The sequence below is a fragment of the Amblyomma americanum genome, chromosome 1 (genome assembly GCF_052857255.1).
Source record: "Amblyomma americanum isolate KBUSLIRL-KWMA chromosome 1, ASM5285725v1, whole genome shotgun sequence".
In the NCBI taxonomy this organism is placed as follows: Eukaryota; Metazoa; Arthropoda; class Arachnida; order Ixodida; family Ixodidae; genus Amblyomma; species Amblyomma americanum.
The window spans coordinates 50,191,931-50,216,148 of NC_135497.1; the positions used below are offsets into that span (position 1 = coordinate 50,191,931).

The 24,218-nt window shown below is 46.0% G+C and overlaps 1 protein-coding gene across 1 annotated transcript; it reads right to left on the bottom strand.

The window, feature by feature from the left end:
- Positions 1-2,211: 2,211 nt before the first annotated feature.
- On the bottom strand, positions 2,212-23,509 carry LOC144112779 (HEAT repeat-containing protein 1-like). The gene is made up of 7 exons (XM_077645596.1): positions 23,418-23,509; positions 21,628-21,754; positions 19,027-19,223; positions 15,860-15,988; positions 15,021-15,258; positions 6,760-6,805; positions 2,212-2,396 (listed from the first exon to the last, which is right to left on the bottom strand). The coding sequence occupies exons 2-7, from the start codon at positions 21,641-21,643 to the stop codon at positions 2,354-2,356; spliced, it is 669 nt and encodes a 222-aa protein (XP_077501722.1). The 5' UTR covers positions 21,644-21,754; positions 23,418-23,509; the 3' UTR covers positions 2,212-2,353.
- Between the last annotated feature and the right edge of the window lie 709 nt (positions 23,510-24,218).

Genomic DNA, 24,218 nt, shown 5'->3' on the forward strand with positions numbered 1-24,218 from the left:
AGCAGGAACCGTGTAACTTCAGTCTTGAGAAAGGACAGGCTCTCTATAAAACGTCGACTCTACTTAAATGAAGTGTTTCAATACATATATATATTGTAAGTCGACATTTTTTTAATTTGAAAATTCGATGTGGGGGTCGACGTACAATCAAAAGGAAAACATCGCACTATAACTAAAGGTGAGACAAACGAGATATCGGGCATGCTCCAGCAAGGCTGCATTTTTGCTGTGCGGCTCTGTCGCATCGCTCTTGGTGCTGGCCTTGAGCAACTGCTATGTTAACACGTAGAACTGGCATACCCTCGCTGCTGACTGCAGTTGCTGATAAGCAGCAGCGGCCTGATAACGCAATCGCATTCTATGGGAAGCTCAAGCGTCCAACAAGTTCTCTTTTTACTTTCAAATGTGCGCTCGGTGCTCAAGGGAGCGTTGATAGTTGATAAAAGACCCGCTGTTTCAATCGAGGTGGCACACCGACTCTGAACGGCAGTGGTGCTGGGAGTGTTGATAGCCGACGGAAGAGCCGGTGCCATTCACGCGTAGTTTCTTTGGCTCTGGAACATTTGACTACTGCCAGCCGTGTGCTGGGCCGCAAGTTTGACATTCGCAACGGGTGATACAGGAGTGGCAGCTGCTGCGAGGAATATTTTCAGCAGTACCACGTGATGCCGTGATGTGGCTGTTTGCGAAGTGCGGGATTTCGCTAGATGACAACGTTAGAACGACGTGCTCTGGGACCACAGCAGCGATCACGACAGCAGCGTTAGTGAGGACGATAGCGCAAGTGTGGACGAGTAGTAACTAATACCTTTTCGCTTTGAAATGTGCCCACGGGCATGCCCGCGCGCGCCAGCCGATGGCGGCTGGATATAAACAGCGGCCGCTGAATAATGCTATCGTGTTCAACTATTAAAGGCCAAGCTTAAACAACCTTGGAAGTTTTTTTTTTATTTTTCGGAAATGTGATTTGGGGGGGTCGATTTAAATTCTTGTCGACTTACAAGCGTTTAAATACGGTAATATATATATGTGTGTGTGTGTGTGTGTAAGTAATCCCTATGATCCTTGGTATCTGTGGCTGTTGATTTCTAGCACGCTTCTAGAACGCCTAACTGCTAATTAAGAACAGCTAGCGCACCTAATTCGTATTTGGCCTAACAACATAAATCCACGTTAGCTCTCTAGCCTAGGATTATTCATTTGTGGTGGGTTTGCAAATACTGGAAAAGAATCTTATGATATCTGCCTTCTAAAGAGGCTGTGTGGAATAGTGAGGAACTTCATAAAAAAAATCCCAACAAACCTCCCTTGGGAACATGTCCAATCGATGCAAACGGAAAAAGCCGATGATGTCTTGTTTGCCTCTGAAGCACAGCTAGCAAGAAAAGGTTGTTTCCTTTTCTCGAAAACAAAAACTGTGAAAAATTCTCGTAGACAGAGAAGCACAGAAGGGCAGCTGCACCGGTTTGGGAATCGAAAAAGGGGTTGAAACAGATATCAAAACAAATTGTCTCCTCTCTTAGGCTCCATTTGTGACCTGCATACTAGGCTTGCAAAAATTATATTCAGCGCTACTATTTATTTCTTGTAAAAAAGAGCAGTTGCAATAACTTTATAGGCCTAGCAACAAAAAAAAACATGTTGTAAGCTTGTAATAAGGGAATAATTACTCATTGGCATCCACCCAAGCGTAGCCATACGGCCCTTAAGTATTTGACCAACATTTAGAGCCTCCTATTGCTTACCGAGTGTAGGGGAACCCTGAGGCACTGCAGCATTTCTGAACTCCCAACTTATCCCACTAGTACGAATTGGGTTCGTACCCCGGTGACCTAAACAATACCCCTTTGAAATATCAAAGTTAAGAGCCACACCAAACCTTGCAGAATTGTGCAGGTAAATGAAAAGTGGCAAGCACATTCTTTTTATCAGAACAGAAGTGGGCAAAGTCATCAGCACAAGATAAAATCGTAATTCCACATTGAGGAACTGAGAAACCAAAAATAAGTGTTTCCAATTATACAGAAATAAAGGGGCTCGAGGTAAAAGGTGTGTGGTTTTAATATGGAAGATAAGCACGTTTTCCCGCCCATTTAACCACGGCTGACACAGTTCAAAACCGCCGGACCCCCGGCCGGACCCCGTGATCGCGCACGCCTACCACGGCGGGCCTTGCTCTGAGGGAACAAAGGATCGACACATTGGTTGACACAAGCAGGCATTTATTGCTAATGAATCGAGGTCGTTAAACTCACCACCAAGGTTACGAGCAAATGTTTACCCACGCTAGGGCAGGGTATACTCCAAGGCCGGACGGGACGAGATGCAGGAGAACGGTCCTTCCCACGAAGCCTCAACCCGCAGGCGGTACGTCTGCTCCCGATAACGTTCTACAGCTGAAAGACACACAAAACGTGTAAACAAGCATTAATACTTGACAAATGACTCAAGATAAGCAATCTCATTTTTTGTCAAGGTAATAGATTCTTCTTCCTTTTTACGTTTTTTGTCGCCTGTTTCCATTTTACATTCTGTAGCGATCCCAATAAAATCCAGTTGAGAGAAAGTGCTCGTTAGTGCCCCCTTTCTTTCATCGCCATCCTTTTTGCACTATTTTTCCAAAATGCAACTCGGAAATACCTTCCATCCTGCTCTACTCATCCAATTAACCTATACATGCACTACATTACCTTAACCTATAAATTAACCAATATACATCCTACATGTAGCACACTGTTTTTTTGCGCAGTAGCTCTAAAAATTAAAAAGCTTGCCTCGGCTAACGTACATTCAAGAGCATCTAAACTTTTCTTGTGCCATTTCTGAAATTCGATCCCATTGACATTATATTTCTGCAAGAAAAACAAATAATTTTTGGGCGCTGCCATAAGAAAAGCACCATGCATGATGAGAAATGTGATTTTAAAGTCGGTGTCAAATTTTTGAAGCTTTGCCACAAGTAACAGGTGGCGAATTTGCATAGTATCCTACATTGCAGAACGGCTCAAAAGTCAGTGTTGAGAAAAATACTATCGCCGATAAAAAGATTCTGAATTGTGGACGTGAAATAAACATTTTATATCGAAAACTATTTTAATTCTTTCAAATTTCTGAAGTTTTGGCATATATGGGTTAAGTGCTAATTGTTTATTTTAAGGTATCACATTTCATGTTAGCACGGTTTTCGGTTTCATCCAAGTTGTAGAATTACTGCATCTGCACAAATAGACCCAGCCACGAGTATATGAAGGGGAAGTCTGATTCCATATGAAAACGAAGGCGCTGCGTGAACACGGCATTGTCTTCCACGGCCTCAGTGTCATTTAAGAGGCAATAATGAAGAATTGTGCGCAGCTAAACCCCCCTCCCCCACTGCTGCTTTGTGCTTCACGCTGTCCAGTGCTGCTACTGTTCACCCCCCTTTTTTCCTTTCCGTTCACTGCTCAGTTGCTGCCTTCCCCTTCTCAGCAGCTTTCTCCACATTCATAGCTAGTTTTTCTTTTTCTGTGCACAGCACACGCATTTCCTCATGGCCTCAAGGCCTTCAAAAGTTGGCTTCTGCTTGCAATCCTGAGAATGATGGTTAAGCCATTTCAAAGAGCCCCACTGCACTGCAGCCGACTGTTAACCTTGAGATTATGCCGTTGCATGTCTTGTTCCAAGACGTTCTTAATCAGGGGTCTCAAAACACTCTCCCAGTTTCATTTTTTAGTGCCAGCTTCACGAGTCAGATTCACCACCAGACTTAATTTACAAGTGAAATCGGCCAAAAAGTTACGTCCGTAGACGGCCCTCATTCTTTTTTTACTACTACTACTACTGTGTGGAAAGGAAAAAAGGGCCCCTTTACGCAAGTTACCTTCTGGCAGACATCAGCTGCCTTCAAGGGGGCTTAAGGAGCAAGGTGCTGTACAACCCTTTCTCTCGGCAATAGCCTGCTCAACTTGTGTTTCACTTTTGGCACACCTATACAGTAGCCGACGGGTAATTCGGACTCCAATAATTCGGACTTGTAGGATATTTCGGACCTCGATAAGGCCCCGTCAGTCACCCCATAGAAGCACGTACATATTCGTTACGGATATTTCGGACTTCCAAAGTCCGAAAGTTCGATTATTCGGACTAAATTCAGTCGCCTGCTGGCCCAAATCGGCAATCTTATTGGCATTTCGCCGGCAAAAAAAGGCGCCACCATGGATTGAGGTGGATTTACGCTGCAGTTGGATTAGTTTGACATACTTTCGGTACCTCATTGTTGCCAGCGGACGTCGCTGCGATCTCTGACACTTCGAGGGGAAAAAACAACCCAACGACAAAACAGCACGTAGGAGTACGGTGCAGCACTGCTGTAGAGGTGAACTATCATAGCTGTAACCGCAAACGGCAAATCACAACACATGTGGCAGCGACCTCCAGAGTTAGCGAGTGCTCATTTCACAGCATTGACTAGGAACGCACTAGGGTAATAATTGCGATCTCAAATATTGGCTTTTTTATGATACGTAATGGAATGAATAACGTTTAAGTTGTTCTGGATGCATCGATTCTGCGGGTTGACCACCTTGGCACTGAATTCTGGCAAATATGCCCAACACAGGGCTCTGGGTGTACCAGAAGTTCTCATTCATCAAAATTTTTGGTGTTGTCAATTGAATCTTCAGCAATTTTGTTTGCAGTGAGCTACAGGGCCTTCATACACTCAAAATATCCGGTATGCGATGTTTAGTTTTAAAGAAAGCAAGATTGCCCGAGCCAACATTTTCAGGCTGTTTGGTGTTTAACCAGGACGCTGCCTACTGGTTGTACGAGGCTGACCGGCAGTTACTTTACTTTACGAAATGGGCTACACTGCTTACCAGAAAATTCATCCATCAACGTGCATTTGTTGAGTCTAATTTTATACTGAGGCCCTTTTTTTCACTTCGAAAAGAATTATCTCGAAGCATCAATTTTCGCCACATTTGAGCAAAGCTACTTTTTTCCCCCTAAAGCCAACCTTATTAAGACATCAATTTTCACCAAACTTGGCTCTTCTGCACAGGAACCACAAGAAACTCCTAACACCACACACTTAACCTAACAAACATAGGTGGGAGTCTAATGAAGCAGAGTTGTAGAATGAACGCAGGGATTTCGTTTCACAAAATGATTACTGCCAAATCGGGCTTGAAGAGTGGGAGTGTCCAGCAGAAAAAATAACAAGAATAACGAATTGGTAATATGCTACAGTTTGCTTCATTATAAACAGCAAGGAAAGCTGGTCATAATTATACCGATGGGATGGCTCCAACTCTGACAGTAGTAGTAGTAGCAGTGTGAGGCATTTATTCAGCCAAGAGCTACAAGCTGAGTATATTTCTTGTAGATACTCGTAAAAAGAGAAGAGCTGCCAACTGCAGGGCTTCTTTTCAGGGTATTTAAAAATTACCAATAAAAAAAAAGCTGCCCGAACTAAAATACTGACCTGAGACGTTACTGGCATCATCGTTTCAACTACTATACAAACACAACGACTTCTTACTATAATGCCGTTATGTGTTCAAACCAAAGCTATGACGTTGCATATTCTTTCACCGAATAAGCACGGACTTCTCTAAACACATTACATCAGCAAGCAATATACAGCCAGCATCATGAAACCCATTCGAAACAGCAAGTGCACTAAGATAAACAACCCGGGGCATTTGCCCGCAGAGCGGATGCTTGGGCCATTTTATCTGTTTCCCAGATTCTTCTTACATACAATACAGAAAGAAACTAGATAGTTGTAACCAAGCAAGCAAGGACTACTTAACCACTACTTCTGCCAAATTCACCGTTCACACAATGCTGTTACTGACCAGTGCCCAAAGCTGTCCCATGTAGCAACTTTAGTGTTACAAATAAATAAATAAGCAACGCTGTTACTCAATGAATAAGCCTGCCCTGTTTCTTAATGAACCAGCAAAATGAGCTCTCGCTAACACCAAAGGTCGGTGCCGCATGAGTTGTGATTTACCACTTGCGGTTATGGCTGTGATAGTTCACCACTCCAGCAGCTGTACCGTACTCCGATGTGCTGTTTGGTCATCGTGCTGTTTTTCCCCGCACTCTTCTGTCGTCATGCTGTTTTTTCGGTTTGCTGTTTTGTCACTGTGCCGTTTTTTCTGGCATGCTGTTTTGATGCGTGCTGTATTTTCCCAGAGCTGCTTTGTCACCATGCTGTTTTTTCCCTGTGCCGTTTTGTTGCTGCATCCTTTCTTTCCCTGCGCTGTTTTTTCGTGTCCCAGGCAAGCATCACCAGCCAGTGAAGAGACACCAAACTCCAACATCTAATGAATGGTACCAAAAGCCCCAAAGTAGCATTAGGACATGAAATGCACTGCCATGCTGCAAACATGTGCTTAATACTTAATACACATACATAACTAGGTACAACCACTACCGATCACTTTACATATGAGCAAGATTAGATTAACAATAACGAAATGTACAAGATGGAACTGTTTGCGTTGCAAACAGACCACACAAAAAGAAAAACTATGCTAGCAGACTACATTCCAGAATAACAAGCCGTGCCAAGCATGCTTACAATCACAACACCCAAATGATAAAACTCTTGTATCGTCTGACGTACCCTTCAAGTCATCATAACCTCTGAACCCATATGCAATAAATCAATGCTGAACACTAAAGATTCACTGGTACACCAATAAACCCATCAGAAAGAGATTACGAATTTCTATGAAACTTTGAAAGACAGATAAAGCAGCACCTTACCATGAGCACCTCAGGGTCAGTCTGAATTTCATTCTTCCACTCATATCTGCAAGAGAACATTTATTTTTTATTTAGTAACAAATACTAAAATCTCATGACATGGGGACATTGCGGGAGTGGGTACAGAAATTTTGACATAAAACACAACATAAACATAAGAAAGTATGTACACGATTAGGTAATTCTCACACAAACTAATTGCCAAGCAGTTGATGTAGCATGCCATCAAAATTGTTGTGTAATTAAACTGCAAAGGCAAAAGAACACGGGAGAAATAAATTTCCTGGTTGATAATCTTGTGAAGAAGGATAATGCGTTCACAAATGCGTTGTGAATTTCAGCAAGGAAGCTTATACTAATACAGAGAGACAGACACAGCAGCTTTTGTGGTCCTTGCTGTGTGCCATTTATGCACATACGAGAGTTCTTACCACCGTTTCAGTAACCAATGTCGTTTTGGCCGCAGCTCATATCCCGAAAGTTGCCACCACCACCGTAGCACCCAGAGAGCAATCGTTACAACAGTTTTCCTTTCCACCAACACAAGCTATTGCAACATTATGTAAACCTATTCAGTAAGATATCCATCAATATAAAACCAACTGCAGATTTTGTACAGTTATCACAGCGCTCTTAAAGGCACAAACTCCTGACTGAGCACACTACAAGCTCAGAAATAAGCTTTCTCAACCAAGAACACCACTCACATGTGCCAGGAAAGTGTGTGGGCATTTGTGGATTTAAAAAGTGACAGCATGCAGAACAGTTTTATGCAAAGGGGTGCCTGTGGAGAGAGCAAAGCAACAGAATAAACGAGAAAAAAGGAGTAAGGAAGATTACTGTGAAATTTAAGGAGCATATACGGAAATATTCAACAGTGCTGTAGACATCACCGGCCCCCATTCTTTCTTTTTGGATGGTTATTTCTGAAAAACCGTGAAAAGATTCGGTGCAAAGGTGAACTTGGTTGCTGACACCACGCTGTGATAATATTTGAAGCAGTAGTGCATTTAGATTGCATTATTTTATTGACTGTGTTGATTGTTTTATTGTATCGGCCTGCGTTTAGCTCAATTTGATGCTTGAACCCACTACTATGTTGGTTTGGATTGAACCGACAATATGTAGAAATACAGTCGAGCCCACTTATAACAGAGCTGACGGTCATGCGCATTCCGTTCTTTAGATCCCATGTTCGCAGTAAGTGGACTTTCCGTATAACAGCCAAGAATAATTAGTCTGCCAAAAGCAGCAGTTCTTTTTTAAAAACTGCGTTATGCGCGCCTACTTGTTCAAAGCTGTCCCTTCAGCAACTTTTTCCAGGCTCTCCAGGGTGGTCATCTTCTCTTCGCCTAGACCACTGCTGCCAGAAATCAGCTCTAGGGACAGCATATTGTAGCATGCAGCGTTGTGCCCGGCTCCAGAAGACGACATAACCCAGCATGCCCGGCAGGCGCGCACAGATCGGATCTCGGCACTGCACCTTCTCCGCTTGCCGGTGGCTGCGCTCCCACCTGGCTGAACGAGTCCTCTTAATAAATATGTGGACTCCAGACACCTTCGGCTTGTGTGCCATATGATATTCGTGGTTGAAGCACCCATGGTAGCTGGTGGCAGATGAGCCAGATTTACCAGAATCCTAGTGGTAGAGGAGTGCTCGTCCTATAGACGTTCAGAGGCTTCGTCAGAGTACGCAGCTTTGCGATGATGTTGCCTGCAGGAATGCAGTCATCCATAGAAACATGAGGCCAGCTATACATCAACAGCGCATTGCCACAAATCTACATGCGTCTGATCATAAGTGTTTTTGAGCGCTTCATCCATCCTTCCTAGGTCCATGCAGTGACGGAAGTAGTGCAGCGTTCGTGGCACACAATGTATCAGCTACATTGTCCAGTGTCTGACGCTGCCTGCACGTAGCAACAGCATAAGAAATGGAGCCGAATGGGCAGGAGACGCATATCATGTGACCAGCATGGCCAGCAAGGCATTCAAACTTCTGAAATTGGTGCGGTTAGTTGATCCGCGGCCATGGGCAGTAGCTTCACTTGCAACAATTCCTTTGTCTCGCGTTCACCGTGCTCTCGCTTCTACTTGAGATGCTTTGCCCATCCAGCAAACATGCAAGCAAGAAGGGTTTTCTGGCGGGCTAGTTGGTGCTTCTTGGTCATGATTAAACTGCATGAAAGAACGGGGACAGACACAAGAAACACGTACACACACAAAGCTGGAAGTCTGCACTCTGTGTGTGTACGTGTTTTTTGTCTGTCCCCATTCTTCCGTGCAGTATAATCATGAACGCAAGCAATGGTTGCCCTTGTAGGCTGTTGGTGCAAGCTTGGATGATGGTTACTTGCTGTACCAATGGCTCCTTTTTATTGCTTTTTTGGGCCGACATGCTATTTCTGAGGCACTGTCGAGAGATGAGAGATCTTCTTCGATCTCTGCTTGCTGGAAGTACGACCTCAACTTCGGGGAGGAGAGTTCACAATAACCGAGCGATAAGGCCAAAGTTGTTCATTGTACAGTTGAACATTGTTATAACAAACACTGATATAGCGAATTATCGGTTATAGCGAACTAAATTCGAACTTTGGTAGGCCACGCTTCATTTTTACGACATTTACTGTTTTATAATAAAACTGCAAAAGCGAGATGCACCGTGATATTGGCTGTGACAAAGAAATATTTGGGTTACGCGAGGCTCAAAACGATAAAGGTAGCATAAAAAAAGAAAATAAATATTGGAAGCCAATTCACAAGCACACTTTTTTTTTATCGTTTCAAAAGGTTGCAGAAAGTTTGGCGGCCTGGCACATAAATTGCACGTTTTACTCATCGTGCCACCTATGAACAGAGTGCAAAAACTGAGAGCTCATATGACGACAAAGGGCCGAAGGGCGGCGCCACTTGTCCAGCGGTGAAGGCAAGCACAGCAACACTGGCAACGAAGCGGAAGGTGGTCTCGCTCGAGAAAAAACTGCAGATATTGAGAGCTGTGGACAGTGTCCGCAAGAAAAAGGGTGTTGCAGTGGAGTTCAGCCTTCCCCCAAGTACCTTATCCACCATTTTGGCCGTAAGAAAGAAGATTGAAGGCAACACCAAGGACGCTACAAATGCTGACCGTAAGCGAGTTAGGCCTTGCCATCACCCGGACGTGGATGTGGCTTTGCTTTCATGGCTTAAAGACATAAGGGCACGAAACTTGCCAGTGTTGCGAGCACTTCCTCAAACTGAGGTCAACAGCGTGGCCTGAGCACTAGGGCATGACGATTTCCATGCAAGCAGCGGTTGGCTGCAACGTTTTAAAGATGATGATGATGATGATGATGGATTTTTATGGCGCAAGGGCATCTATGGCCAAAGAGCGCCATGGCACAAGGTATTTTTTCAAATTCTCAAGGTGGGGTCGAAGACTCATTTCCCAAGCATTTCACCCTAAATAAGCCGAGCACCAGACCAGGGGAAAGCTTGTACCCATTGTATCACCGGTGGGTACCCGGCGGCACTGGGGATCGAACCCCGCACCTCCCGCATGCGAGGCGGATGCTCAACCACTTGGCCACCGCTGCGGTGACGTTTTAAAGACAGACACGAGATCGCATGCCAGATATTGTCTGGCGAAGAGTCTGCTCTCGATGTGGAGACATGTGAAAAGTGGCTAGAGAACTTCCGGCCTCTGCTCCAGGAATACGACGAGTGCAACGTGTACAACGTCGACGAAACCGGCGTTTTTCACGTTGTTGCCAGAGCGGTCACTGGCAGTAAAAAACGAAACCTGCCATCGAGGCAAAAAGAACAAAGACCGGGTGACGGTTGTCGTTGCCGTGAACATGGACGGCTCAGACAAAAGACGACTCACCGTTATCGGCAAGTCTGCACGTCCGAGGTGCCTGAAGGGCGCCCGTAATTTGCAGGTTGCTTACTTGTCTAACAAAAAAGCCTGGATGATGGCCAAGCTTTTCGAAGGCTGGTTCACAGCTTTCGACCAGGACATGGAGAGGCAGCACAGGATAGGTCCTGTTGCTCTTGGACAACTCTTCGGCGCACAAAGTCTTGATCGTGCTGAAGGCAGTTCATTTGGTGTTCCTGCCACCAAACGCAACTTCTGCTTTGCAACCAATGGACAAGGGCATTATCCGTTCGCTCAAGTGCAATTACCAGAAGCGTTTGGTGATGCAAATGGTTTTTGATATCTATCGACGCTGATTAACAACCATCAACATCAAGACGACACTTGAAATGTTGTATGGATCACGGAATGAGGTGAGGCAGTCAACAATAAGGAACTGTTTCGCGGATGCCAGTTTTATTTTGCCTGCCATAGAAGACAAAGTTCAGCCTAAAAACCTGGTAGAGCTGGACAGAACTTGGAATCGACTGGCACTTCCAGGCATCGCATTTGACGATTTCGTTTCGGCTGATGAGAACTTGGCCCTGGCACCTGAGCTGACAAATCAAGAAATTGTGGATCGCGTTGTGGTCCACGCGGATAACAGCAGCAGCGATAGCGGAGGTGACAGTGAACGTGATGGACCATCGATAAGCAGTGCTGATGCCATGGACATGGCCAGGAGGCTGAAAGGCTATTTAGAAAAACTGCGGACAACCAAAACTGCTGAAGTAGAAAAGGCCCTCTTGTGCTTGGGCACTGTAGAAAACTTTATTCTGCTCAGTGCTGTGAAGTGAAAAGCCACCAGACGAAGACCAGATCCTCCTTCAAATAAACGAACGCATACCTGTTTTGTCGAACAAACTTTGTTTTTTTGTAATTCGACTTTCCCATACTCCGGTCTATTTTATTTGAAATGCCACAATCCACAAGGAGAGAGGTAAGGATTACCTCGTTTATAGAGGGTTCGAAGCCCAGAATGGATTTTAGTATTTAGAACATTTTGCGCGAGTCAAATTGTAGATTTGTCAGAGGCGATATTTATGTATACAGTTATAACGAATATCGGACATAACGAACTAATTTACGGTCCTGATGCTACTTCGTTATAACGAGGTTCAACTGTCTCTGAGACGAACTGCCACTGTCCTAATGCATATTTTGACAGTAGCAATGCACTCGTTTTTAATAAGCGAGCACTCATTATATCTAAGCCGTTATAACTGAGCATGACTGTAAATAAATATCAAATGTTTACAATAGCTGTGCCCAATGCACATGCCAAGTCGGATTAGCTACACTGTACCATACACAAAAAAATTTCTGGCTACATGCCTGCCGTGTAGTGCTGGGATGCGCTGTCCTGGACAATGACGACGAGGCCGTGATTTCAATGAGCGTGCTGGTGATAGATGTGGATTACAGCTATGCGTCCCTTTCCTGGTGAGCAACCTCTTATTCACTTCTTGCCTTGTGTTTGTATACAGTTGTGAAGGAAGGCTAAATACCCTTACAGCTGTTGAGCACATCACACAGCAAGAATTCATTTGCTTTTCTTAAGTCAACGAAAAGCATTGTTCTCCACTAAAACGAGAAACTGACAATAAAGGGGCATTAGGCAATAATAAATCAGTTGGTCTGCTGTGGTATGAGGCACTTAGCATCCTGCATCACGCTTTAAGGGGGGAGACAGCTCTTGGAGGCAAAAAAATCACGAAAAAAAACGATTTTTCAAAAACGGAATTTTCGAAATCTGCAGCTGTTTCTTTACCAGCCTGTGAATTTTAAAATCTCCAGAGCCAATATTTGAGCTGTAAAATGAGTAGAAAACTTGCATCCGAGCTCTCTCTCGGCAGATTTTCGCTCAACAACAGGGCTTCTTCCGCGATATGCTTTATCGTTTCACTGCAGCGATCGGTGCCATCTTGGTCTCATTTGGAAGAGCTGCTTTTCGCTTTGAATTTCGCGCAGTTGCTCTCTTTTATGCTTATTGGATGAGAGAGAAAATGCCGCCAAAAAGCAGTGGCAACGCGCAATGCTATTCGCTAGTCGGTGCACGTGACTGAAGGCTGCTATCTAATTGGCTGAAGGGCTTCGTGTCGTATGCTGGAAGCATTCGTTGAGCGCAAGCGGTAGCCATCTTGTCAAGGTGTGTTCGCTAGTGTGTCTCGCAAAGATGTCAACGCCGGCGCCAAAGTTTGGCACGACTCACAGAAACGGGAAAAAGAGGAAAAAAATCGCTCGTTAGCAACCTGAAAAAGAGTGCCACGGTCACCTCGAGCAACCGCAAGCCCTGTGGATACGCCTCCGCCAGCGGATCGGGAGGTGCCGACCGAGCTAGGCCTAACTGCGGCGCCGGTCGCGGAAGCCTCATCGGGCAGCGGTCGTGTTCGTCATGATACCCCAATGCTGCAACCTTGTGAGATTGAAGAAAAGGGCAAGAAAGCTCAGGAGGAACTTCAGCAGACGGCATCAGCAGCAGCAACAGAGCGCAAGGCAGCGTTCTTCAGTGGAATGGGAGACTCCGCAACTGCCCCACTCGGCGACAGCTTCTCCATCGTCAGGTTGCATTTGGTGAACGAGATGCTGGCATCAGTGAAGTGCAAAGTATGCAATGGCGACGTGACGACTGAAAAATCCGACAGAGAGTACGGCCTCGCCACCAAACCGACCCTGACATGTGGGAACTGTGGCGACATCTCATCGCAATGGAGTTCGCCGCGTGTGGAGACCGACCGGACAGTGAGCCCGTTCGTGGTGAACATCCTCGCCGCGCCCGCAATGCAGTCAACGGGAAACCAGCGTGCCGCATTGAATGACATATTTTCGGTGATGAATATATCCCACTGCAGTCTGCATTCAAAAACTTGGCAGAAATACGTCAAAAAAGTTGACGCCCGTGGTGGACCATGCGGCTCAAATTGACTTCCGAATGTGCGCGATCAGTTCGAGAAGTTCACACGGAGTTGAATCTGCAGAAAATCTGCAGTGCACACTGAAAAAGCGCCATTTTAATCACTCTGGTCAGACACCCTACATCCCAGGAGGCTATTACGTGTCTGCTAGTGCCAGTTTGTGAATAAAATTGAAGTACTTTGCCATAAACAACACTTCGTTTGATTTTGCTGTTTTTCTCAAAATGGAAATTTTGGACTCATAGCAAATCCTAAACTTCCTAAACTAACATATCTCGGCGTCTATGGCAGATAGAAACACAATTCCTTTTTTAGCACGTAGCCATATGTGTAGACTAGGCAATGTTGGGAGCAGAATTTGTAATTATTGTTCAGAAATTTTTTAATTTGCTCAAGTTTTTGACTGCAAGTTAGGCATTTTTCGTAGTTTGAGTTTCAATGTCTTTAAAAACTACCTATGGTGGTAAAATTAAAAAACTGTTTCCAACATTTCATCCCTTTCTGTTTCAAGAACCTAACCAAGTCCTATTTATGAACATTTATAATGTGCTTTTTCTCTTAATTATTCTTATTAATGAGAGCATGTTAATTCAGTGTACCTCAGGAACTAATCAGCCTATCCTGATACCAATGACATTTTTGGAATCAGCACGAAAAACTAGTCAAGGTGGTTTCAGTTCATAAAATTTAGTGCAGAAACAAAAAATTTTTCTTTAAGAGCAGTCTCCCCATTGAATAATCAGGAAACCCCCCTCATCGGATCTGCTCTGCAGAAACAGACGTCCATCACGGACTTTTTCGCAAAGAAAAAATTTACTGTTTTGACAAGCAACTGTCTTTAAAGCTGTGGTCCACTTACTACGAACTTCGGGATATAACGAACTGACGCCGCGTGGCGCTCATGTTCATTATAAGCGGGCTCGACTGTATTGAAGCCCGAATTACCCATCGGCTACTGTACATCAAAGACGCTTGCAAGTGCTCAAGTAAACGTTTTCAGAAATATCGCTTATGACTAAACTCTGCACCCCCTCATGTTTTTGCTGACAGTTCTAATGTTAGGTAGCTTCCGAATATTTTCTTTAAGCAGACATGACAGACAAGACAGATTTCGGTGAGAGGGAGAAGAGTGTCTTTTACGTTTTTAAGCCCCTAAAGAAATGAAACCAGGCCCATCCCAAGCTGCGTCACTTTTCCACTACAGGTGCGAATATTGAACGAGTACATGTGTCTTTTTTTGCACATACGCACATTGTCTAAGTGGAAAGCGAGGTATCCAGGTGGGAAGCGCAAGACAGGTTTTCCAGCTGATCAGCACACCGACGGCATTGACCCCACCAGTCCTTTTACATATGGCATCAAGACTGCCAGAACTGAGACCCTGTTAATTAAGGTGTTGAGCAGGCAAAGGCATGACAGCATGAGGAAAACTTAAGGTGCCAAGAAGTACCAACATCTGACAAAAGTCACCTCGTCCACGTCCGTGCCACCCATCTTGGTGACTTGGTGCTCTGCCATCTGGGCAGCTAGGATCCAGAGGTGATCCCCAGCGCCAAGGGTTGTGGCTAGCTTGGCAAACAGTGACAGCCACCAGTGCTCAGGAATGTCCGGAAATGGGCCCACAAACACTCGCGTCACCGATGCCACTGCGCTCTCTGCGGCCTCAGCTGACTTGCTCTCTCCAGTGCAGGCCTGCACAGGCAAGATGGCACAATGATTACATAAATACTCACAAGGTAGAGCTACCTGCCACAGTAAAATACTCGACGCAGGCACCACCTCATTCATATGCAGATCTACTTGAAGTGGGTTGCGTGCTATGGCATGTTTTAAAAATGATTTCATGACACGGTCTATATCAGTGCAAAAGCTGACATTGCTATTACAGAGATGGTTAAATGCTCTGAAGTGGAAGTGTCTATAAACAAATGAGTTAGGCCTTCATCACTATGGGACAATCATTAGCACAACTTTGGCCTCACATCAAACTTTAACACAGAGGCCACTTTAGTTTCTGCCGACGAGCATAGTCCCACATATGACACCACAATGTCCACACAAATTTTATTACTACAGCATTCGACTTCACTAGCTGCAGACCAAGGTTACTAAAGCCCAACATGCCTGAACAAATTCAAAGTGAAGTAAGGTTATTGATATGCTATGCAAGCAGTGTCGACAAGAGCACAGTTGACAGAAAACATCAAGTGCATCCATTCTGGGACTAATCAACCTATTCGCACGAATCAGCTGTTTCAAGCCAGAGAGTCCCAAGTGGTGAGCGATGACCTACTTGCAGCAGGGCGGGCATGACAGTCTTGACGGTCGGCATGACCGTCTGGAAGCTGCAGTTGTCGACCTGCCACAGAAGGCTGGCCCCCTTGTAGGTGAACACTGAGGTCACGTTGTGCAGAACCTCCTCCTGTGGGTGCACCAGCAAGGCATATCATTGCTCAGACATCATAACCAGGGGCATGCAAATACTAATTTCTTTTTATGAATCAAATACAAATAGAAGAAGAAAAAGTCTTCAAATATAGCAAATTTTTCAGCGCGAAAAAATTTTAAGAAAAGTAATACCATATTTACTCGAATGTTACGCGACTTTACAAGCTGCTCAGCAGGAAAAAATGAAACCACGAATATAACGCCAGGCTTAATGACGCAAAACAAAGTACCTTTAATAGACATCGTGGCCAACATGTTTATTCATATTCCTTGCTTTCGGAGGCCGAGTTCTCGGAAACAGAGTCCTCCTTTTCGCTATCGATGTCTCCTGGTAACTTCTGCCTTATCGATGTTATTCACCGCAAGAAAGAATCCATTCCTCTTCATGAATGTTTGGGCCCACCCAAGAGATGCTCTGAACCTCCCATTTCCCGAGCAACATTAACTTTTCAACGGATCAGCTCAACACTGACCCCATGAGACAGCTGCGCTGCTGGCTAATAAAGTACGCCACTTTTTTCTCTAGCTCGACGTGATGGCCGTGGTGAGGCCCACGAAATCCTTTGCACTTGGGCTCACATTTAAAAAGCCCCTCCCGCTGCAGCCGACCTCCGCGGATGGTTGACTCATTGAGGTCAAATCTTCGAGCGGGTTTCGTAAATTATTCTCATGCGAGACGCAACTTCTATGCTTTACACAGGATCTTAATTTCATTCTTGACCGAGGTTCCATAGCTGACTGTATACAGTAGCCGACGGGTAATTCGGACTTGTAGGATATTTCGGACTTCGATGAGGCACCATCAGTCGCCCCATAGAAGCGCATACATAATCGCGACGGATATTTCGGACTTCAAAAGTCCGAAAGTTCGATTTTTCGGACTAATTTCAGTCGCCTGCGGGCAAAAGTCAGCCATCTTATCAACTTTTCGGCGGCGCAAAAGGCGCCATCTTAGATTGAGGTGGATTTATGCTGCAGTTGGCTTGGCTTGACACACTTTCGGAACCTCATTGTTGCCAGTAGAGGTCCCTGCGATCTCTGACACTTCGAGGTGGCAGCCGGATTGTCATCGCCGCCTACTTGCGTTTGTCACCGACATCGTCGCGGGCAGTTATCGCTTGTCCGATGCATTGAAAATTGGTTGTTGGGAAGGAAATTGTGCAGGAGCTATCTCACATCTCGGTAGGAAAGGGTAAAGGAGGGACTAAGAGAAGAAAGGAAAAAAAGAGGTGCCATAATGGAGGACTCCGGAATAATTTCGGCCACCTGGGGATCTTGAACGTGGACTGACATCACACAGCACACGGGCGCCTTTGCGTTTCGCCTCCATTGAAACGTGCCCACCACGGTCGGGTTCCAACGCACCCCCGGATCAGTAGCCGAGCGCCCTAACCACTGAGCCACCGCGGCATGTCTCATACGTTCACCATTCGCCGTTTCGTCACTTGGGTTTTTCTTACCGCGTTGACCGAGTGACGCTCAGTCTTCACGAAGTTACATCTGTTCACCGTTTTGTGATTGTGAACGGCGGTTTCGCCGCTTTGAAAGAAAAGTGCCTTATCTTTGCGTGTGTTTAACGAGCGATGTGGTGCACACTCGGATTGTGGACAACATGGCCCCGCCAGGTCCGTTAAAGAAGTGTGGGAAGTATTCCAACTAAATGCGGTGACCTTGCTGCCTAGCGTGTACTGTGAAAGCACAACCTTGGCGCAAATACGGGTGCAAATCGTCGCCAGCAAGAGAAATTTTCCGCAAGGTAAAATCAGCAACATTTTTAAGCCGATTTCATCTCAATAAAGTAATTTTTTTGTACTTCGCGGATTTTTCGGACTACAGTAAAAGCTTCGAATTCCACGGGGCCGCCAGGCCAGTTCGAATTAACCAAAATTTGAACTAATGAAAGTGAGCAAAAATGGACGCGTTTGATGCACGGAGGGCACAAAAAATATTTATTTAGCAAAACAATCTGTTATCTCCTGCTTTTTATCTCTGAGGGCTACCGTAGTCACTCGGTCTTCTAGAAGACAAGATTATGTCTGTCTCGAAAGCGGTGAAACCATCCTTCGGAGGCGACAAAATCTTCCACATTCATGCGCAGGACGAAATCGGCCGCCTTCGCCATGATAATTGGGCTGCTCAGTGGAATGCCTGCGCTTCTCATTTCCTTCACCCACGTGATCACAGCGGTCTCAATTTCCGGATACTTGGCTAATCGGAGCCTTTTTCTGTTGCTGGCGAAATCTTCGGCTTCGTAGGCATCCTCGATGGCCTTTCTATTTCGGACGTAGGTCGACAACATGCTTGGTGGAATCCCGTGCTTTTTCGCGATTTCCACTTTGCTGGCCTTCCGTTCGTCCACCTTGCGTAAAATCGCCACTTTCTCCTTCACCGTCTTGGACCAGTATTTCCCACGCGAACACATCTCGCGGACACAAGCTCACAGCAAGCGGCGTGCAAAACGAGGGCTAAAACACTAAAACGTCGTTCCTCGAAGCAGTCGCGGCAGGAAAGACTGGTTAGCACTTGTTCCAGCACCCTAGCAGCACCCCGATGATTGTGCCATCTATGGTTCTGCTGTGAAAGCTTCCAACGATGGTTTTCAACAGCGGCGCGCAGTTCGAATTATGGGTGGCGGCGCCAATTTTTGAGTGAATTAACGAGCTGTTACGCACATAGACTTCTATGCACTGCAGACCGGACCACGATGACTATTTCGAATTATCCAAAATTTCGAATTAACGAGTTGTGAATTAACGAGCATTCACTGTATTCAATTATTCGGACCATTTTTCGGGTCCCTTCGAGTCCAAAAAATCGGTAGGCGACTGTATTTGTCAACACACAGGGTTCCATTGCTATGCCCGGTTCCACTGCTATGCCCAACAAGTGCATGCAACCTCTGCTGCCGTCACAAACAGGCACTGTGGAATGTAGCCACTGGAAACCCTGTACTGCACAAAATTGTCAAGACAGCAAGAAGGAGCGGTGGCAGTGGCACTGCATTTCACTCACGGGGTAGTGGAGGGCGGCAAGGCTGAGCAAGCCCAGGACAAGCTGCTGGGTCTGGGCAGTCTGGGAGATGCGCAGGCACTTGACCAGGGAAGCAAGTTCCTGGCGGGGTGCCAACAGGCCATGCGCCTGCAGGGCCGTCAGCACGCACTGGTGCAGGTATGTACTCGGCATGGGGGGACATGCCCAGCTCCAGGCTTCTGCACCACAGGGGAGAAGGGAGAGGAAACATTTATTACCCCATCGCCCGTTACTGCCAGCTGTTGTGCCCACAAGATTTGTAAGATGTGATAGCAACACCCTGTTATTCACTCGTTGTTTCACAGCGATAGCTGTTAATGAGAGGACCCTCCAAATCCGCAATGTTGGCGTAGACATTCCCACAACAAGGTAGGAAAAAAAGGAAGAAGGAAATTGCAGCTGCTGCATAGCAAGAGCAAGAGGGAAGCACTGCACTGCAGAGGCACAGCGCAGAAAGTAAGGCACCTGGAAGCTGCACAGTGGCATAATGCAGAGGTTCACAGCAACAACATGGCATGGAGGGAGGGTATGAGGCCCCAAGGCATGCCACAAGACAGCACTGCACTCGCTTTGTTTAACTGCAACAGCCTGCGAAAAGGCTTTCCGAGGCCCAAGAAAGGCCGCTTCCCGGAGTTGGAGCGTCGCCATGCAGAGTTCATTAGCGAGCAACGTTCCCGACTAGTTGGAGTAAGCATTGAAATGCTTCAGTGCAAAGCACAGGAGCTTGCGCGGGACACGGTTTTGGCCTAAAACCAGTTTAAGGCATGACGAGGCTAGGCGCAGAAGTTTATGCGAAGGGCCGGGTTCTCCCTTCGACGCACGACTTCTATTTGCCAGAAGCTGCCCGGGGACTTCGAATCAAAACTTCGAGAGTTCCAGCACTACGTCATCGATCTTCGTCGCTCTACCAACATGCCACTTGGACATATCGGCAATGCCGACCAGACCCCCGTGTATCTGGACATGCCTATGTCCAGAACAGTGCACAAGTCTGGCGAGCATGAAGTTCGCCTTAGAAGCACTGGCAACGAAAAAAATCGGATTACCGTTATGCTGGCATGTTTGCCTGACGGCCGCAAGCTCCCTCCATTCATCATTTTTCGCTCGAAGACGATCCTGAAGAAAACTTTCCCGAAAAACGTTATTATGCGCTGTCACGAAAAAGGTTGGATGGGCTCGAATCTTGTCATAGATCGGATTCAAAGCGTGTGGGACCGAAGGCCAGGCGCATTGCTGCATCCGGAACCAATATTGGTTCTGGACTCTTTCCGAGGTCACCTGACACCCGGCGTCAAACAAAAGCTGCAGCATGACCAAACGCATCTCGTTGTTATACTGGGTAGCATGACCTCCATTCTCCAGCCTCTGGACGTTTGCAAGAACAAGCCCTTGAAGGATTGCTTGCGACAGTTATACTGGGAGTGGATTGAAAGCGAATCAACAACAACACCTGCAGGCAGGCTGAAATGCCCAAGCGCATCTACCGTTGCCCACTGGGTTTCAGCAGCCTGGTAAGGGCTGCCTCATGATTTGGGCTACCGCGCATTTAAGAAATGCTCAATTTCAAATGCTCTACACGGAAGCGAGGACGACCTGCTGTGGGAGGCAGCTAGTGACAAAGTAAAGTCAAGCTGTGATGATGACAGTGACGGCGACAACTGCCGTGAGGATGACGGTGTATAGGAATGCCTGTTTGGCTTGTATTTCAATAAAGTTGTCTTTGACCCTCAGAACAGTGCGATGTCGGTTCCTCGCGTCACATTCAGGTTCTTTCGGTTTTTCTGTCGCACGCCCGAAGTCTACCCTCGCGTTACAATCATAGTTTTCTTTTTCCCCTTTTCACACCCTAAAAGTCGACCCTCACGTTACAATCGTGGTCGTGTTACATTCGAGTAAATACGGGACATAGCACAGCATGACGGGTATTGTTGGGTTCTCGCGTTACATAGCATAGCGCAACTGTATGCCAGTTATTTCTTTCTCAAAACATTGACAGATCCCCAGCATCGCAGGGTGCCCACCGGTGATGCAATGGATACAAGCTTTCCCCAGGCCTGGTGCTCAGATTCTTTAGGGTGAAATGCTTGGGAAATGGGCCTTTGATCCCACCTTGAGTAGAAGGAAAATACCTTGTGCCATGGCGCTCTTTGGCCACAGATGCCCTGGCGCCATAAAAAATCCATCATCGTCAAATCACTAAGCACAGAAGCAGAGACCTCTTAAAAAGTTTCCCAATGTGTCCATTGCACAAGAACTCCTCCAAGCTACATGGTTTCAGGACACAAAGGGTGTTAACAAAGCAGTTCTCTGTCAATGCCAAGAGAGTGAGGGTTTATTGACTTGAAAGGCAGAGAGGTTGGCCTGAAAGATATCTGGACTGCTACTCTGCACTGGGGAACGCAAAGAAGAGAAAAAAGAGGGTCACGATGGAGGTGATGATGATAAGAGGAGGCAGATGAAAAAATATATTAAAAAATGCACACTTTCTAAGATCAGGAACGTGAGACAAGATCCGTGTCACTTAAAAGCGTTGTCAATGCCAATGTAATGCAGCAAGTGAACAAGGATATGCAATGACTCTACCTCTTGAGCAGCGCATAAAGTGGCCCAACCAGCAGCATGACCTCTTCGATCGACTTTCGGCTCTGGATCCTCTCCAGCAGGATGAGGACGCGCTTCCACTGGGGAGACTCTGCTGGGTCCTGTTCTTCTGTAGCATCCATGAGCCCGCCAGCAGGCGAAAGCAGGAACACAGATTTTTGCGAAAGCAGTTGGGATTCAAACACTACGAAGTTGCTAGATGGAAGTTTCAAGATAAGCAAGACAGTCGAGCCCACGTACAATGGCCGCATTTATAATGAACATTCGCTTATTACGAGTGAGAGTGATGCTAGTGTCAAAATATGCTTCTCTAATTACACTGAGTCTTTGCTGAAACAAACAACCATGGCTACAACACTGTTAGGGCAAAACAAGGAAGCTTACACAATGCACCACAAGCCCAAACTTCCACACGGTGTGGTTCCTCTTTATCTATGGCACTCCTGCTAGCATGACTCACGTATAACGTCAACACTCTGGGCCTCTCTACCGTGTCGGGGCATAGGATTTACTTATGCACAGCGGCACCCTCTACATGTGCCGCTCAGTCGCTTCTGTTGCGGCCCCTTCATATACAGAATTGTCGTTCTCTGCTCCGGCACCTATCCCTGCCACATACCTCTCCTTGCCCTCTCCCTTTCCAGAGCCTCCTTTCCAAATTTTTTTTCCCCATTTCTTGGTAGCTATTTTACAGCCACCGCTGTAAAAGGAAGTGAGGCCACAACCCCTAGCAGAGTGAAAGCCTTCTAAGGCTAATAGCTGGCCAGCAGAAAAGCCCACATAGCTACACCCGTGCCCTGCAAGGAATGCCTAAAATATCACCACCACCATCATCATCATCACAACCAACTTGAATATGCCCACTGCAAGGCAAAGGCCTCTCCCATGTCTCCCCAATTAGCCCTGTCCTTTGCCATCCACAGCCGCCGTATCCCTGCAATCTTCTTAATCTCATCCGCCCAACTAACTTTCTGCCGCCCCCTGCTACCCTTGCCTCCTCTTGGAATCCAATCCGTCACCCTTAAGGACCAGAGGTTATCTTGCCTTCGCAGTACATGCCCTGCCCAGGCCCACTTCTTCCTCCTGATTTTGACTAAGATGTCATTAACCCGCATTTGTTCCTTCACCCACTCTGCCCGCTTCCAGTCTCTCAATGTTACACCTATCATTTTTCTTTTCATAGCTCACTGCAATGTCCTTAACTTGACCTGAATACTTTTGTTAACCTCCACGTTTCTGCCCCATAGGTGAATACCGATAAGACACAGCTATTGCATACTTTTCTCTTGAGGGATATTGGTGAACTGCCATTTATGATCTGAGAGAACTAGACACATACGCTCCACCTCATTCTTATTCTTCTAATTATTTCCCTCTCATGGTCCTGATCAGCAACCACTACCTGTTCTGAGTAAAGTATGCCAGTTAGAAAACAAGAAACTGAACCTTGGAACCTCCTTTTTGTTCACAAGGTTTGCCTTGAACACATGTCGGCTCTAAGAAAAAGCAACTGTTTGCATGTAAAAGTGTGAAACTTCTGCAACCTCAAATTTCTGGCGTCCAAAAAGCTTGCTTGGCAGTCTGTATTATCTTTATTACTAAGTGGCTAGTGGGCAGGAACTTGCATGCAACTACGTTTCACCAGTACGGCAAGCTCATTTACTTTAACACAAGCATCAGTTTAATTCAAAATCGCCAATTCAACTCACAAACAGAAGCGCTGGTACCGAAGAAATGAACCTCAAAGCCAACCAAGAAACCAGCCTAGTCACCTCATTTTCTTGGCCTCCCGAACCGTCCGGGCTGGACACTGCAGTGACACGCCAGTACGCTGCAGAGGTTCCACGAGAAGGCTTCCGAAGAAACACACCTGCAAGAACACACAGGAAACGCTTGAATGTCATGAGTGCTACGAGGCAAAGGCGAACTCTCTGTGCTGTAAAACAAATGTTGCCGCTCGACTGCAGCATCGTGACTGTCACAAGGTGTAGGTGTCATCTCATTCTCCCCTTCATCTGCATTGTTTTCTGTGCTTCTCCTCTATGAGCAACTGCCCCCTACTGTACCTCCCAACTATCCCGCAGCAGCAATGCTGTCTAGATTCAATAAGGAAAACACCAGGAAGTCCAAAGGCCAATTTCAGCAAGAATATTCTTTACCTGTAATGGAGCTAATGATGCATTTACCAACCACCAAACATCAGCTTACGGATACGCCAAATCAACGCAGATTGAACCAAAGCTGATTTAAGCACTCTACAGGAAAGCAGCTATCCACTAAATTTCACTCCAGATCAGGAGCTAAAGAGAAGTGAAGTAAAAAAAATGCATTTCACAAAAACTTAAGCAGAGGTGCCGAATGAGCAAGCAGATTTTCATGAAGCATTTGACTCTAGCCCCAGTCAAATTAGGAACTTCTATGAGGCGTCCATACATGTAATGTCATACATTAGATACCTGTGACTAACATGTGCAAGAAATGATGTTTATTTTCCAAGCCTGCACCACACATCCCAAATTAATGCCATTTATCAGAATGAAAGCTACTCATAAGCTTGAATCCATTCACACCAA

Excerpts from the sequence above, each read along its gene's own strand:
- LOC144112779 (XM_077645596.1), bottom strand. Across the intron at positions 15,989-19,026 it reads TTGCCGCCCTCCACTACCCC|GAGGAGGTTCTGCACAACGT; the intron begins GTGAGTGAAATG and ends GTGCACCCACAG. Across the intron at positions 2,397-6,759 it reads CTGACCCTGAGGTGCTCATG|CTGTAGAACGTTATCGGGAG; the intron begins GTAAGGTGCTGC and ends TGTGTCTTTCAG.